The 14,949-nt window shown below is 46.1% G+C and overlaps 1 protein-coding gene across 2 annotated transcripts; it reads right to left on the bottom strand.

Moving 5' to 3' along the window:
- Window positions 1-2,335: 2,335 nt before the first annotated feature.
- Window positions 2,336-14,921, bottom strand: Lyar (Ly1 antibody reactive). 2 transcript variants are annotated; one of them, XM_076938413.1, is made up of 10 exons: window positions 14,780-14,915; window positions 13,276-13,373; window positions 10,449-10,619; window positions 9,433-9,547; window positions 7,258-7,365; window positions 7,091-7,174; window positions 6,015-6,438; window positions 5,677-5,763; window positions 3,328-3,413; window positions 2,336-2,644 (listed from the first exon to the last, which is right to left on the bottom strand). In XM_076938413.1, exons 3-10 carry the CDS (start codon window positions 10,568-10,570, stop codon window positions 2,510-2,512), a joined length of 1,161 nt encoding a protein of 386 aa, XP_076794528.1. In that variant the 5' UTR covers window positions 10,571-10,619; window positions 13,276-13,373; window positions 14,780-14,915; the 3' UTR covers window positions 2,336-2,509. The 2 variants fall into 2 exon arrangements, with proteins under 2 accessions (XP_076794528.1, XP_034365287.1); XM_034509396.2 differs by lacking the exon at window positions 13,276-13,373 and having other exon boundaries at window positions 14,780-14,921.
- Window positions 14,922-14,949: the final 28 nt, after the last annotated feature.

The following is a 14,949-nucleotide window of genomic DNA, read 5'->3' as shown; positions in this document are numbered from 1 at the left end:
AGATTGCTTGCTCAGTGGTTAGTAATACTGGCTGCTCTTCCAGAGGACCAAGGTTCAATTCCCAGCACCCAAATGGCAGTTCATAACTATCTGTTAACTCCAGTTCCAGGGGATCTACTGCCCTCTTCTGGTCTCTGTGGGCATTGCATGCAGGTGGTGCACAAACACTTATGTAGGAAAAGCACTCATACACATAAAATAATAAAATACATTTTAAAAAGACGATATATAGGTGCTGAAGAGATGGCTCTGTAGTCAAGATCACTGGCTGATCTTCCAGAGGACCTGAGTTCCATTCCCAGTACCCACATTGGGCAGCTCACAGGCAGATCTAAACTTTTTCTGTCTTCCATGAGTACTGCACTCACTGCAGATACCCAAACATATGCACAATTACAAATAAAATCTTTGGGGTACTAGAGAGATGGCTCAGCAGTTAAGAGTACTTGCTGCTCCTCTAGAGGACCTGGGCTCAGACCCTAAACTCATGTGGAAGTTCACAATTATGGAGAGTGGGAAAGCTGTCTCCTCTGAAGTTTCCACCAAGCCTGTTAAGCAATTTTGTAATTCTCAGCTTTTCCCATATATAAATGGCTGTTGACTGCCCACGTTCTGACTTCTGCATCAGCCTGAATATTGTAGTCTGGTAGTAGAGGCGAAGGCAGCTTGACCCTCAACAGTCTCCACTCACGTTTTTGAGCCTGTTTTCTCCCTAGAGCTTATAATATGCTCAATCCTTTAGAGGGCCCAGCATGAGACAGCCAGACATCTTCATCTCCTGCGGGCTGATGAAATCCATCTACCCCCAAATCCCTCTTAAGTGGCATCAGGGAAAATTATGAGTATGCAGTTGACAGATTCCAGGAATATAAAAATCACGAGGCAGACTGGAGAGATAGTTACCAGCACTGGCTGCTCCCAGCACTTGGGAGGCAGAGGCAGGTATATCTCTGCGTTTGAGGGCAGCCTGGTCTACAGAGTGAGTTTCAGGAAGTCCAGGGATAGAGAAACCTTGTCTCAAAAACCAAACCAAACAAACAAAAAACTCCACTGGCTGCTCCTCTAGAGAACCCAGATTTAATATCCATACATTTTGGCAGCTTACAACCATCTCCAATTCCAGTTCTGGAAGATCCCAAATCCTCTATGAATGTGGTACATAGACTTAATGCAAGCGAAACACCCATACACATAAATACAACAAATCATAAGCCGACAAGCTAATACATTGTCAAAAATAGGTCTTTGTCAGGTTAGGGGAGACCTGGTTGCTAGACCCTGCAGACAAGCCTGAGCATGGGCAGCAGGGGGCAGTACTGGGCTTGACATTGAACCTAGACAAGGAGGTTTGAGCCCTTAGAGGAAGGCTGTTCCAGTTTCTAAAGCCCTTGCAGTCAGGGGTGTGTAACAGTCCAAGTCAGGCAGGCAAGCTGGGGACAGCTTCTGTGCAAGGAGCATGAGATGTGAGCATGAGATGTGTGGTAATGCCAGACCCCAGAGGCACCTGCATGGCCAGCCCTTCACCAGCACCAGTGACCAGCTGACTCCCATCATGATGTCAACTGTCAGAACCTTGCATTTGCCTTCCTGTGGAGTTCCACCTCCCCTGAGCCCTGGGATAGCTGTTCCACATGTAAGTCCACTGGAACATAGCATAGTTTGATTTTGTCATATTCGACAAACTACCTTAAGGCATTGCAGTAAAAAGGACAGTTGATAGAGACCGCACACTGTCAAACACCCAAGCATCTGGACATTTTTTGAGATCCCCCCCCACCCCGGGGTTGCTTTGTATAAGTTCATCACATGTGGTCAATGGGGTTCGCTTCTGCTCCCTGGGCACTGGAGGAGTTGTCTCAGAATGACCTTAGCAGGCATAGGGCTTTTGACCCTCATTAGATGTGTAGTCTGGGACAGTCTCCACTTTACTCTTCTTACTGGCTAAAAGGATAATTCTCGCTGAAAGGCAAAATGTCAGCTGTCAGGAGGTGGCACAGGTGTCAACAGAGGTGACATGCAGATCAGCTTTCTTGTGCTTAACAGCTACTCCTTTGGGATGCCATCCTGACAACCCGGCTGCATCAGCTAACCTGTCACAGTAAACGCCTACTCTACAGATTGTCACTGCTGCCTAAACAAGGATCATGACAGGTAAAATCCCAGTCACCACCATTCAGGGGTCTGCACCGGAGCTCCAGCAGGCAGCGTCTGGCTGGTCCTAAACCAACACTCCCACCTCATCAAATGGGGAAGTCCATTTTCATTTGTCATTACAATACAGTCTAATGTTTCCTGCAGTGTTTTCTTAAAGTACAAGAATTTGTTACCACAGATGCAGAATTTGACAAGGATATATTTTATTTTTTCATAAAAGTTTTAACAAAAATATATTTTTTCCTTAACTTAAAAGCAGTTTCAGAAAGCAGTCTTTGGGTGTTATAATTCATTACACGTTTTACAAATCGTCGAGGGAAGCAGCCAACAGGATGCCAGTGGGAAACAACAGCCCTCACTTCAGAAGCTTTACTCTGTCCTTCAGCACCTTAAAGGTGGGGTTCCTGCTGATCTTCCTGTTGAAGATGGCCAGGAGCTCCTCCTCTGACGTGTGATGGTCACTCGTCACTGCATGGTACTGAGCCATAACCTTTACAGAAAGAAACAGATGTCAAGGGGATGAAGTACATGGAAAAAGGCCCAGATATGGACCAGCACTACAAAATAAAAGACATTCAGATGCTGGTCACACAAGTGAGCTCTGCTTATGAAGATAAGCAGCTGCCTTGGTGTGTACACAACTGCATGTCACACAGAGCTACAGCATCAAAAGAAAAAGGCTGGCAAGATGGTGCAGTTGTGAAGGGGCTTGCCTTGCAAGCCTGAAGACTCAAGTTCACTCCCTGGGGCCCACATGGTAGAAAGGAAGAAGAGTCATACAAACTGTTCTCTGACCTCCATGTATACACGTGTGTATACAGAAATGTGTTTGTGTGTGTGTGTGCGCGAGTGTAAATAAATGCAATAAAACTTTCTGGAAAAAGCATCAGTAGTCATTTACATCAGCAAAGGAGAGCAAAATGCCTGGAAAGATCACTTCTGATCATTCCCAGTATGGCCCAATTGTAGGCAACGCAGTCTTGTTAGTCAGGTCCAGAGTCGGAGAGCCACCCTGGCTTGTTCCAGGATGGGCTTGTCCCAGCTGCACACCCCTAAGGGGCCATGTGAGCAGCTCTGGAAATATGTCTGTCACACTGTGTTGCAGGTTAAACAACACACATAAAGACAAACCCTCCTCAGCTGTTCCATGCCTGACTTTGCTGCAGGATGTACCTTTTTCTTTAACTTCTTGACTGATATCTCATTGTCTGGAGCTTGTTTCAGAACAGCTTTAATGGTCCCCTTCCAGTTGAATTTACCTACAATACAAAGAATAATGCATAAGGCCGTTTGATTTGTCTTGTTATCCCAAAGGCAAAGAAAAAAAAAAAATGTCTGCATAGCTGTTTGCTTCCTAGGAAATGACACAACTTTCCCATGAACAAGATCCCAAGTCCTTCACTAGCCCAGTAACAGGAGCTTCCAGGTACCAAGGTCCTTCACTGTGTTCAGAAGGACAGAGGGCCTCATAAGCAGAGTTGGGACAGCCTCCTGGGAAAAAAGATCAAAAGACATACTGAGCTGGGCATCCAGAGATCATGGGGCATAGAAGGTGAACCTCAGCCTGCTCCTGTTTTTCTTGCTAGGCCCAATTCTCTAACTGAATGCCAGGCTCCACAAACCCAGGACAATGTGGGAAGGAGGTGAGAGACAGACTGGCAGTGTCACAGGACTTGCCACGGGACAGGCTCTTGCTTCACTGTATAAATCTGGAGCTGAGAAAGCCAGTGAGATGTAAGGTCCCAGCCCACACCTGCAGATTCAGCAAAGGAGCAAAGAAATGGGATGTCTAGCCAGTCACCAACACTGACGGCACAACCATTAACTCTAGGCTAGTGCCACAGCCTGTGTCTAACCACTGACCATCGCTGGCCAAGGTCGAGTTGGGGGCAGAATCCTGCCTTCCAAAGGCTGTGGCAAGGACCATGTCAAAGATGAACAAGAAATCTGAACTTTCTTCCATGCTCGTGGGTAATGAGTAAGAAGCTGCCTGGCTGTGGTGGCAGCAAATTCCACAAGGGGAAACCTGGCCTGGCTGTGACAAGGAGCAGGAAACTTGGACTTCTTTCACATCTACCTGGCAGCAGGAACATCCACTACCTTAAGGTCTGGAGAGAAAGCCACATAAGCAGGAAGTATGCTGTGAGGAACAGGTCTGTGATCCCCAACTACTCAGAGGCTACCTGTGGGTTCTGTGTATAAGGTCAAGGCCAGCACAGACAACCTTAGTGATGTTTCTGTCCCAAGTAATAAAAGAGGTTATGGATGAAACTTAGTAATAGACTGTTTAGCGCAGGCAAAGTCCAGTTCAAGCCTTAGTGGGGGGGTGGGGGTGGGGGGGGCGCGCGGAAGTGGCTGGGTGTAGTGGTGCACATCTTTAATCCCAGTACTCGGAAGGCAGAGGCAGGAGGATCGCAGAGTGCAAAGTCAGCCTGGTATACAGAGCCCAGGACAGCCAGGGATACAGAGAAACCCTGTCTTGAAAACAAAACTAATATGTATGTATAACACACAAATATGATAAATAAACAAGTCTCAAGTCACAATAGTGAGAAAACAAAAACCTCAAATCCAACCAGAAAAGGGACAAAAGGCCAAGAAAAGAAATAATTTAATGTTTAAATGCCTTTGGTCTACCAAGTTGGAGAGAGGCTTCAAGAGATCTGACTAAGCTTGGGCAGTCACTGGGCCTTCACCCACGGCTGTAACTCCCATCTTGGCTTATTTCCGTTGGCAGGATGAAAGGGTGGGTGTCCAGAGTGTGGACTGCCACTTTACAACACAACTTCCAGCTTCATGACACAGGAACTGTGTGTGAGGTGGTATTTAAGAGAAGCCCTCAAGGGCTTGGATTCCGATAGCATATAAATATGGAAGGCTTATGGGAGGTGGCTGTGGAGCTTCATGGAAGGAGATCCTAGGAACAGACCCAGAGACAGAGAGGAGACATCTCTACAGGATGAGAATCAGACAAGACAGATGGGGAAGGTGGGAAGGGAAGAAGCTTGGAAAACCACACTGAATTCACTGCCAATTCCAAGGGCAATAAATTGCTATGGTCTGGATCTGGAGTGCCCCTAAAGGCTGAGACCCAACTTGGTGCAACTGAGAGGTATAGAAACCTTATCAAGGTAGGACACTAGCATATATGATCTTTAGAGGCCGTGGGACCTGAGCCTCTTCTCTTTTCCTTCCTGGCCTTTTGAATAGCAGGTCCTACCACAGACCCCAAATCAACAGAGCTTAGTGACCATGAGCCAAAATTAATTGATTTTATAGTTTGATCATCTCAGATATTTGTCACAGGAGTGAAATGCTAGCCAACATCTCTGTATTTTCAATCAGGACCCTCCCCCTTCCTTAGGAGAGGATTGAGGCACTGTGGCACCAACATACAGGTCTGGAAAACTGGATTAACTTCAAAATTCTTAGTGGGGTCTCTGATGGAAGGGCCTGGTTCACCTCTGGCAAGAAGCATCCCTTCCCTACCCACTTGGAGTAAACACAGGCAGTGGTTGGTACCTTTCGATGGAGCCTCATGGTCCTCGGGCTCTCGCTCTTCAGGCTGCCCTGGCAACTTCATCTTTTTCTTCTTGTAATCAGACTCAACTGTTACAGAAGGAAAGAGGGTTAGCTGCTAGCACTCCCAAGCCCAGCTCCACACCAGCACCGGTTCCTCCCGCACCTCGCTCTGTAGGCTCTGCTATCATGCCTGCTAATGATGAGCAACAAAAGGCTGAGAGGGAGGTGAGATCAGCTGGGCCCCAGAGCTTTCGCTCTTCTTAATGTGAGGATTAACCCATTTCCCGTACCCCGGCTCACAGCCCCACTGAGAACCCAATGCGCAGGCTGGCACACACCTTCTGAGTGCTTCTGCCGCTTCCGTTTGCCCAGGGCTGTCTTGGTCTGCCCCTCGTCAGCATCCTCCCCGGGACCCCCATTTCTGTCTGCTCCCTCTTCAGGAGCCTGTCCACCCCGGGCTCTCTTCTTCTCTGGTGGGCTGTTGGCCTCAGTGGCGTCCTCCCCACCAGCCTCATGTCCGGCCTCCTGCCCCTTTTTGCGCTTCTTTGCCTTCTGGCTCCTCAGGTTTTCCTGATGGTTTTCTAACTTCAGCTCTTTCTTCTCTTTCTTCCTGTTCTTCTGTCGTTCCTCCTTCCTTTCTCTTTTATTCTTCTTTGCCTCTGTTTGCTCCTCTGTGGTGCCATTTGTTTTTGCAGATGGAACCTTGGTGGGGATCTCTTCATGTGGCTTGGCCATGTGGCTGGGCGGCTGCTGATCTTGCTCCTTATGTAAAAACAGGAATCATCTAAGTCCCTAGTCTGCCAGGTCTATTGCCCACTCTATAATGTTTATAACTATAATATCCAGCAGCTAAAATTTAGCAATACAAATACAAAATGAATAACAAACACCCCTCCCCACCAGCTCATACCCAACTCTAGACCTGTTTTCATGGCACAAAAGGATGAAATGAAGTCACTCTGTGATTTGGCTCACTGTCACCCTTATCTGGATGTGGAAGAGCAGTCAGGTGTGGGCTAAGTCAGGGAGCTGTGTGTCTGCAGAGCTGGGCTCAAGGTCCAGGTCCAGGGCTGGAAGGAACTTGGAGGCTACAGCTTCAGCTTTCAGAACAGCATGTGTGACTATTGCGTGTGCCTGAGTCATCTAAGTGTGTCTGCCAGCACAGAGTGTGTGTAATCTCCATGCACAGCTGACACGTGGCCAATGAATTAGACACAGAGAGAACAAGGTAGGGGCTGATGTCTCAGCATCCCCTTAAAGCATGGCCTCAATGTCCTAACTTCATCTGATCAGGACTAACTTGTTAAAAGCATCACAGCTCCCAATAGTGCCATCTGGATCCCCACACATGACAACTCATTTCCTTATTCCCAGTTGTCTGCCATATTGCAATGGCAAAGTGGAGCGGACTCACGATGCTGGAAGCTTCGGAGAAGATGTTCCACACCTGCTCCAGAACAGAGTCGCTGTGCACTTTCAGGCTGTTTTTCATCCAGTTCTGTGGACACAAGAGAAAGAGCCACTGTCTCTCTGCAGGTCACTGATGGGTCACAGATTTAGGAAAGCCATTTAAATCCATACCTGAAACTTCGCCTTTTTTCTGGGAACATTGTCAAAAGCGCTAATTTGCTGCAGAAGTTCTCGCACCTTGGGGCTGACATTGGGTTTCTTTATTAACTCATTAATTTTCTATTTAAGACAGAGGAAAATAAACAAATGACTTATTACATGAAGCCAAACTCAAGTCCTTGGCATGGCCAAAGGGCTTTCACATTTTAAACCAAGATTCTGTATGCATCTATGCACAATGGGAAACATTCTCCTATTCAACACAGCACCGGAGTCCTGGCCAAAGTGGTTAAGCAAGAAACAAAAGCAAAGCCTCCCTAACACAAGGAACAAAATCAGGTCACACGTGTACAGGCAGTATTTGAGGGAATGTAGTCTTTCATGTAGAAAGGGCTACAGGGTACAGCCAGTCAGAATTAACAACTCATCCAGCAGAGCTGCAGAATGCACCATCACTTCTTAAAAAGCAAGCTGCTTTCTTACATACACCAACAAAAACCCAATTCAGACGTGAACTTCAGGAGCATTCCATCAGCAACACAACATAAGGAACCATAACCAAAATGGTGAAGGAACGGTGAACAGTTACAAGAATAAAAGAGGGCATTAACCTCATAGACTGAGACAACATTTACATGTCAACCTGAAGTCCAACAAAAACAATTTTGAAAAATAATAGTTTTTTTTTTTTTTTAAATTTCAAAACTTACTACAAAGCTACAATAATCTAAAGAGTGTGGTACTGCCACAAAGAGCACTAGAAAGGTCCAGAAAGCCCCTGAGGATACAGTTAAAGAGTTTTTTGACAAGGATAACGAGACTAGTCCACGGAAGAATAGACCCCCCTTTCAACAAATGATACCAGGAACTATGGATCCTCACAGGGAAACTGGATGCTTACCTTATGTTATACAAAAAAAAACAAAACAAAAACAACAACAACAAAAAAAAAAAAAAAACCTCAAAATGAATCAAGGACCTACATTTTAAAAAGTAAAACTATAAAACCTTGGGGGAAGGTACTGGCTAGTTTTGTGTCAACTTGACACAAGCTGGAGTTATCACAGAGAAAGGAGCTTCAGTTGAGAAAATGCCTCCAAGAGATCCAGCTGTAAGGCATTTTCTCAATTAGTGATCAAGGAGGGAGGGGCCCCTTGTGGGTAGTACCATCTCTGGGGCTGAAAGTCTTGGATTCTAGTAAAAACAAAACAAAACAAAACAAAAAAACAAAAAAACAAGCTAAACAAGCCAGGGGAAACAAGCCAGTAAGTAACATCCCTCCATGGCATCTGCATCAGCTCCTGCTTCCTGACCTGCTTGAGTTCCAGTCCTGACTTCCTTTGGTGATGAACAGCAATGTGGAAATGTAAGCTGAATAAACCCTTTCCTCCCCAACTTCTTGGTCATGATGTTTATACAAAAATAAAAACCCTGACTAAGGTATCTGGTAATGGTTTCTTAGACATAACAGATAGACAATATCAAGTAAATGTCAGCAAGAATGGCTCAGTGGGGAAGGGTATTTGTGTGAATGTCAGAGCACCTGCATCCTAGTTGAGCCATCTTGCTAGCACCACACACATCTTAAAGGTAAGGTTTCAGCCGCTTCCCAAGTGGTACTCAACCGGGAAAGCTCCTCCAAGTCCTTCATGAAGGTCATGCCAGTAGTGTGCACCTTCAGAGACAGAGCCACCACCACAAGTTCACACTCACACTGTGTCATTCAGTGGGGGAACAACTAATCTGATTTTCAGAAGAATGCAGTCTGCACAAAGGTGACATTTGTCCACCCATCTTCCCTTTTTTCAAACCAGAGCTTGCTGCTTTTATACGTATTTTCACTAGAAAATTCCTTAAATTTGTGAAAATGTTTACTTTGTTCAGCTGTGACAGACTGACATGGCTAAGCCGTAAGACCTCTAACACTAGGAATGGACCTGTACACACTTTGATTTTGTTTTACAGCCAAAAGAAAGTTAGCAGGAACCTGTAATATTTTGAGAGCAATCTGTAGGAGACATGAGCCAGATATAAATGCACCGCAATTTTATCTTTCTTGATGTTCCAATACTTCTGCTGTCCCTAAGATGTGCTGTCTCTGGGACTTATCTGCACAGCTGACACTGACACGCTGAACCCCCAGAAAGAAGCAGGTGTGGGATGAGCAGCAGGATGGGAGACCCTTACCTGAATCCACGCCTGCTGCTTTGCGTCACCTTTGTTTGTCTTGGCTTCATAGCCTTTGCCTCCGTACTTCTGACCTTCACTGATGCACTTCACGTGGCTTTTGTAGTCGTCGCCCCTGCAGAGGGACCAAGCCTGGTCACTAGACTGACAGCATGCTAGTGGCTCTCAGAGATGTTCCACACCTGGCCAACTGCACAAACAGCCTAATTCTTAACCTAGTTTTTTCCCCTGCTTATTTGTTTCTTTCCTCAGAGCAATGGCCTGACAAACAGCAAAGCCGCACCTTATCCTGAGTGCTTATTTCCTCAAACTGGGTAACTGTGGAAGTAAACGCCTTTTAGGAAGCTTGAGGACCACATCTTCCCTAAAACCTTTTTTTCAATGGTGCTGGGAATGAATGGAGGGCCTCATGCTCCCCAGGCAAGAGCTCTGCCTCCGAATCTTACTCCTTTCAACTATACGCCCCTCAAATGTGTGTGTTCTAAGTGCCACAAAGTACACGTGTAGGTCAGAGGACAATTTGGGGAGTCAGCTCTCTCTTCTACTTTGGGTCCTGGGGATGGAACTTTGGTGGTCAAGCTAGTAGGACAGGTGCTTTAAAACCCACTGCACCACCTTGTAAGCCCCAAATTTCTAACCAACAGAATACTGTCCCTTTGGTCTTGTCTTTAACAAGTCCTTAAAATTAAAAGGCACTCCCTGAAGAATCACAGACCATAAAGTTTCCTAAAGGAGAGGGTAACTAACCAAATGATAGACATAGAATAGTTTGAATGGGTGAAATAAGTTATGAGTTAGTCAGGGAATGAGCCAAAGCTTATGGCCTAGGCATTTATAATAAATTATTAGTTTCAGAGTGGCAAATCTAGGAACCAGAGCTGGGAAAGAAAAAACAGATTTAAATTATTTTAGCAGTTTCCTTCTTAGTGTCTGCTTTCACATTGCTCCAGTATTTCTCCAAGCTTTCTGGGGTCTGGGCTTCTATACATGGATTTTCAGGAATTATCAGAACTTACCAGAAATCTTTCCCACAGTCAATGCAGGAAAGACATTCACAGTTTCTGCAGATAGACACGTGCTTTTCCACCTGTATTTTCTTCACGGATTCACCACATGCATTGCATGTAAAAAATACCATTTTTGGTTAAATGATTAAATATTTTCTGATACAGGTTTGAACTCTTGCTCTAAAAAACAAGATAAGGATGATTATAATAAACTGAAACTCCTCCCAATAAGTGAATTCCACAATAAAAGAACACGCTCAAAGCTTATCAGTGATCTCTGAGAAGTAGCATACTATACAATGGCGGGAAAACCAGCCAAGTTCTCAGCATGAGACAGGAATGTGCTGTGGTGCTAACCAACTAAGCCCTCACAACAAGCTTACTGGGAAATGATGTCATGGCACCACATTTCTATGAGGCCTCAGAGGCATAGAGAATAAGGAACTTAAAAGAAGGATTTAAACCTGGCAGATTGGCAGCATAGATAAAGCTTTCCCCAGTGTCCCCAAGCACTCCTCCTCTGCTAAAATGCATGAAATCAAAGCGGTAACCTGTGCCACGATGCAGGTGTACCCTGCAGATTGTCATTGTGAGTACGACAGCAACAAACCAAGGGATAAGCACCAGATCTTAGCAAGGAAAAGCTAAAGAACAATTCCAATTTAGACTAAAAATGACTCCTACACGCACAATGGAGTCACGGATGATAAAATGAAGACATCCCTTTGGCCTCAGTGGACAAGGACCAACAAACATGTTTCTTTAGGGCTTATGCACATCAGGGAGGAAGCTCCCAAACCCAGGTGTGCACCCCGCCCACCTGCCCATTGCATGCATGCTACATACTCTGCTAACAGATTCCTGAAGTGTTACAAATACCATGGTAACTTTCCATGCTTACATAGCCTTTTAGTCACTGGACTCTAAGAGAGCAGTCTTGTTCTTATAAAATGGGCTTTATTCAGCCCAAATACTGACAGCCACTTAGCCCAGAACCCTTTTCCTCAGTAGGAAATGAAGGTTGAAGACTAAGTAAACATATAGGACTTGCTTCTCTACATCATGTAAGAACTCAGCACCAATGGGCTGCGCTTTGTTTACAGTGAATTCAAGCATAAATCATCATTCCCCATTTGACACATGCCAGTGAGGTCACGCCAAACCAAAGCAAGATCAGGATGGTTTTCTTCCATTGAGTCCTGAATGGAAATGTCCATCCTTGTGTACAAAGGCCTCCTGCCCTTTAGGGCACAGTTAAGACACTGGTTCACCTTAGATATAAAGCACAGGTCCTCGACACCAATGTCCTGTGCCCTCCTCTTCCTCAGCAAAGGCAGGCATGTGAGCAACTACAGCCTGGCACCAAAGGCCGACTGATGGAAATATGACCACTCTAGACTATACAAGCATTGTTGTCTAACCTGTTTTTTAAAGACATGTGTCCTACTTCAGGGAGCTGGGAGCATGCTTACCACAGCCTGGCTTCTGAGATGCTTACTATCATTTTGCACAAGGCAGATAGAGGCAAATAAATGCTGGGCAGCTGGGCAACAGCTCCGCTGCACAAGCGAGAAAACAAGAGCCTCCTGCCACCTAGTCTGGACATCCTTACACATTTATGTAAGAACAAGAGAAAAGTCAACTAATCAGATACCAAGAAATGGACTGCCATCGTAGCACAGGGAACAGCTGCTATGAGTAGCTAAAGGATCTACTGAAAACCAAGGAAGCGCTTCTGCCATGAGGACAATGAAGCTATCACCCTGCTAACTTAGAGATAGCTTAGAGCTTTCAACCTCTGCCACTGAGGACTGCTGTTTCTGATCAAGCTCGAGAGGAGAGAGCAGGCTTAAGTAAACCTTAGAACCCACAGGTCTGTCATTGGGAAAGACCAGAATTAAAGCCCAAGAACAACACTGGAAACAAGATACAGCAAGCAACAGAAGTGATATGGACAAAAATATGCTCAAAGCATCTATGAAAAACAGGTCCCCATGGTCATGGCATAGTGTGAACACCAACTCAGGAGAAGGTTAGAATCAAGTCATATGCTCAACTGAAACACCAGTCTGGAGCCATGCTCACCTGGTTTTCTACCTATTTATTGGACATGAAATGAGAATCAGTGTGTCCACCAGCACGGATAATGAGATAAGATTTGTAAGGAGATTATTCAGATGGAGGGACGGAGGGACATCCCCCAGGGTCACCTTGGCTGTGCAGCATATCCAACCTGGAGAAAATACCTTTCATTTATGGGAAGTATTCAGTACGTACTACAAAGAACAGCAAGGCTCAGAATCAAAAAGCCAGCTCAACTGACCATCCAGCAGAGTCTGAGGCTTAACAGTATCAGAAGTGTGAAGGTCACAAACTATGAAACAGAATCCCGGGCTAAGTGAAGACAGCAATGTCCTGTTAGGGTCCCATTACTGTGATAAACACTAAAACCAAGAGCAACTTGGAGAAGCCAGAGGTCAAATCCAGGAATCACCCACCTTCTCTTCTCTAAAGACTCATTTTATTACATCTGTAAGTACTCACAGAAGTCAGAAGGCAGCATTGGATCTTGTGATGACTATTCCTGGTTGTCAACCTGACTACGTCTGGAATGAACTACAATCCAGAAATGGAGGGCACACCTACGATCCATAAGATACAGGCTTCTGACCTGGATTTTGACACAGACATCTTAAGGCATAGTGGCCATGAAAAGCTCAGGCCCAGGCAAGGTAGTACATGCTTTTAAACCCAGGAGACTGAGGCAAGCAGATCTCTGAGTTCAAGTCTAGACTGGGACAGAGCAAGTTCCAAAACCAGGCATGATGGTACACACCTTTAATCTGGGCCACACCAGCTGGAGGCCTACATAAGGACATTGGAAGAAGGAAGATTCGCTCTTCTTCACCTGCTTGCACTTACTTGCCAGCACACCTGTTGGAACATAGTTCTTCAGGATTCCAGCTTATACAGAAGACCAGCTGAAACACCTAACCTTGTGGAACTAAATTCTTGGACTTCCCATTCACAGCTGCCCATTGTTGGGTTAGTTGGACTATAGACTGTAAATCATTACAATAAATTCCCTTAATATATAGACATTCCATAAGTTCTGTGACTCTAAGAGAACCCTGACTAATATAGATCTCTTTGATTTTGGGAGCTGGGAATTGAACTCAGGTCCCCTGGAAGAGCAGCAAAGAAATACTCAATCACTGAGCCATGTCTCCAGCCCCCTACCTTGTCTCTCTCTCACTGGGAGTTGGAGGGTGAGCTGGCTAGTGAGCCACAGGGCTCCATCACTGCACCTTGCTTTTTAATCTGGGTTCTGGGCATGAAAATTCAGGTCCTCATGCTTGTGTGTCAAGCACTTTACAGGCTGGACTAGCACTTTTTAAACTCATGCACACACACCGACTGCATTTGCCCTAAAAACAGCGCATCTTAAAGGCCAGGCTGACAACTGCTCCCTTTAAACTTCAATTTCTCCCCATCTCTGAAATAAGGAATCAGCCCACTATAACTAGACACAAGCCCCTTCCAGAATTCTTAGAAATCACAGGTACACTGAAAAAGAAAAGACAAGCATATATCTCCACCCTCTTGGGACCTGGGGGAAGACCATGAATGAGGCACATGTTTCCACTGAAGCTCAAAGAATCCAAGCCATGCCCCTGCCTTTGGGGAGGCAGTTCAAGTTTCCTCACCATAGCCTCAACTGAATAACTTGCAGGCGTTAGGCACTCAGGTAGCCACTAGACTCTTGACACAACTTGAGCAAGCCCCATGTCCCTAGGCCTCAATGGCCAGAAGCTAGGCTTGCAGGCATACAGACCCCTCTCATCCCTCTGACCTCTATCTCCAAGGAGATTGGGTGCTGCAGGAAAATCCTTACGCTTAACGACTACTATACGCCAAGCTCTTTAACCCTGTAAACTTCACACGCACCCCACACCCCAAGTTAGGTTCTCTGGTATCCCTTTTGGACAGACCTGGAGCTGGGCACCACTGGGATAAGTAGCTTGTATCTAGATATTTGGAGATTTGCAGGCACTGAGGTCTTTGGTCCTCTGAGCTCCAGGAGGCATCAGTCCCTTCCTCCGGACCCAATACTCAAGACTCAGAGAAAAGACCTCTCACCGTCAGCCAGCAGATATAAAGTCCTGTGCGGTGAGGACTAACCATGCCATCTGGCCGGCCCAGAGGGCCGGGCTTAAAACCGGGATGCAATGTCTCCAGGAGCTCAGAACTCCAGGTTTTGCCCGCGAGCAAGCCCTCAAGGAAGGCGGCCATGCCGCCATCGCCCTCCCTCTAGGCCCAGGGCTCCAAGCAGCTCTCACCTATCAGCCGACCCCGCCAACGGTCTCAACCGGCCGCAGGGAGCACGTGGAGCCGCGGCCACCCAGCGTAGCACAGCCACCAGCTCGTCCAACAACCCCGCGCAGAAATCAATCCCGGCAGGCACGTGCCAATGCGCATGCGCATAGAAGTCACGCCCCCCAGACGGAAG

The sequence above is a fragment of the Arvicanthis niloticus genome, chromosome 7 (assembly GCF_011762505.2).
Source record: "Arvicanthis niloticus isolate mArvNil1 chromosome 7, mArvNil1.pat.X, whole genome shotgun sequence".
Taxonomy (NCBI): domain Eukaryota; kingdom Metazoa; phylum Chordata; class Mammalia; order Rodentia; family Muridae; genus Arvicanthis; species Arvicanthis niloticus.
This window is presented reverse-complemented; position numbering and strand designations above follow the sequence as displayed.

Coding starts and splice junctions, on each gene's coding strand:
- Lyar (XM_034509396.2), bottom strand. CDS start 10,570: ATGGTATTTTTTACATGCAATGCATGTGGTGAATCCGTGAAGAAAATA. Junction 7,175..7,257: donor GAAAAAAGGCGAAGTTTCAG/GTATGGATTTAA, acceptor TTGTGTCCACAG/AACTGGATGAAAAACAGCCT. Junction 2,645..3,327: donor TCAAGAAGTTAAAGAAAAAG/GTACATCCTGCA, acceptor CTTTCTGTAAAG/GTTATGGCTCAGTACCATGC.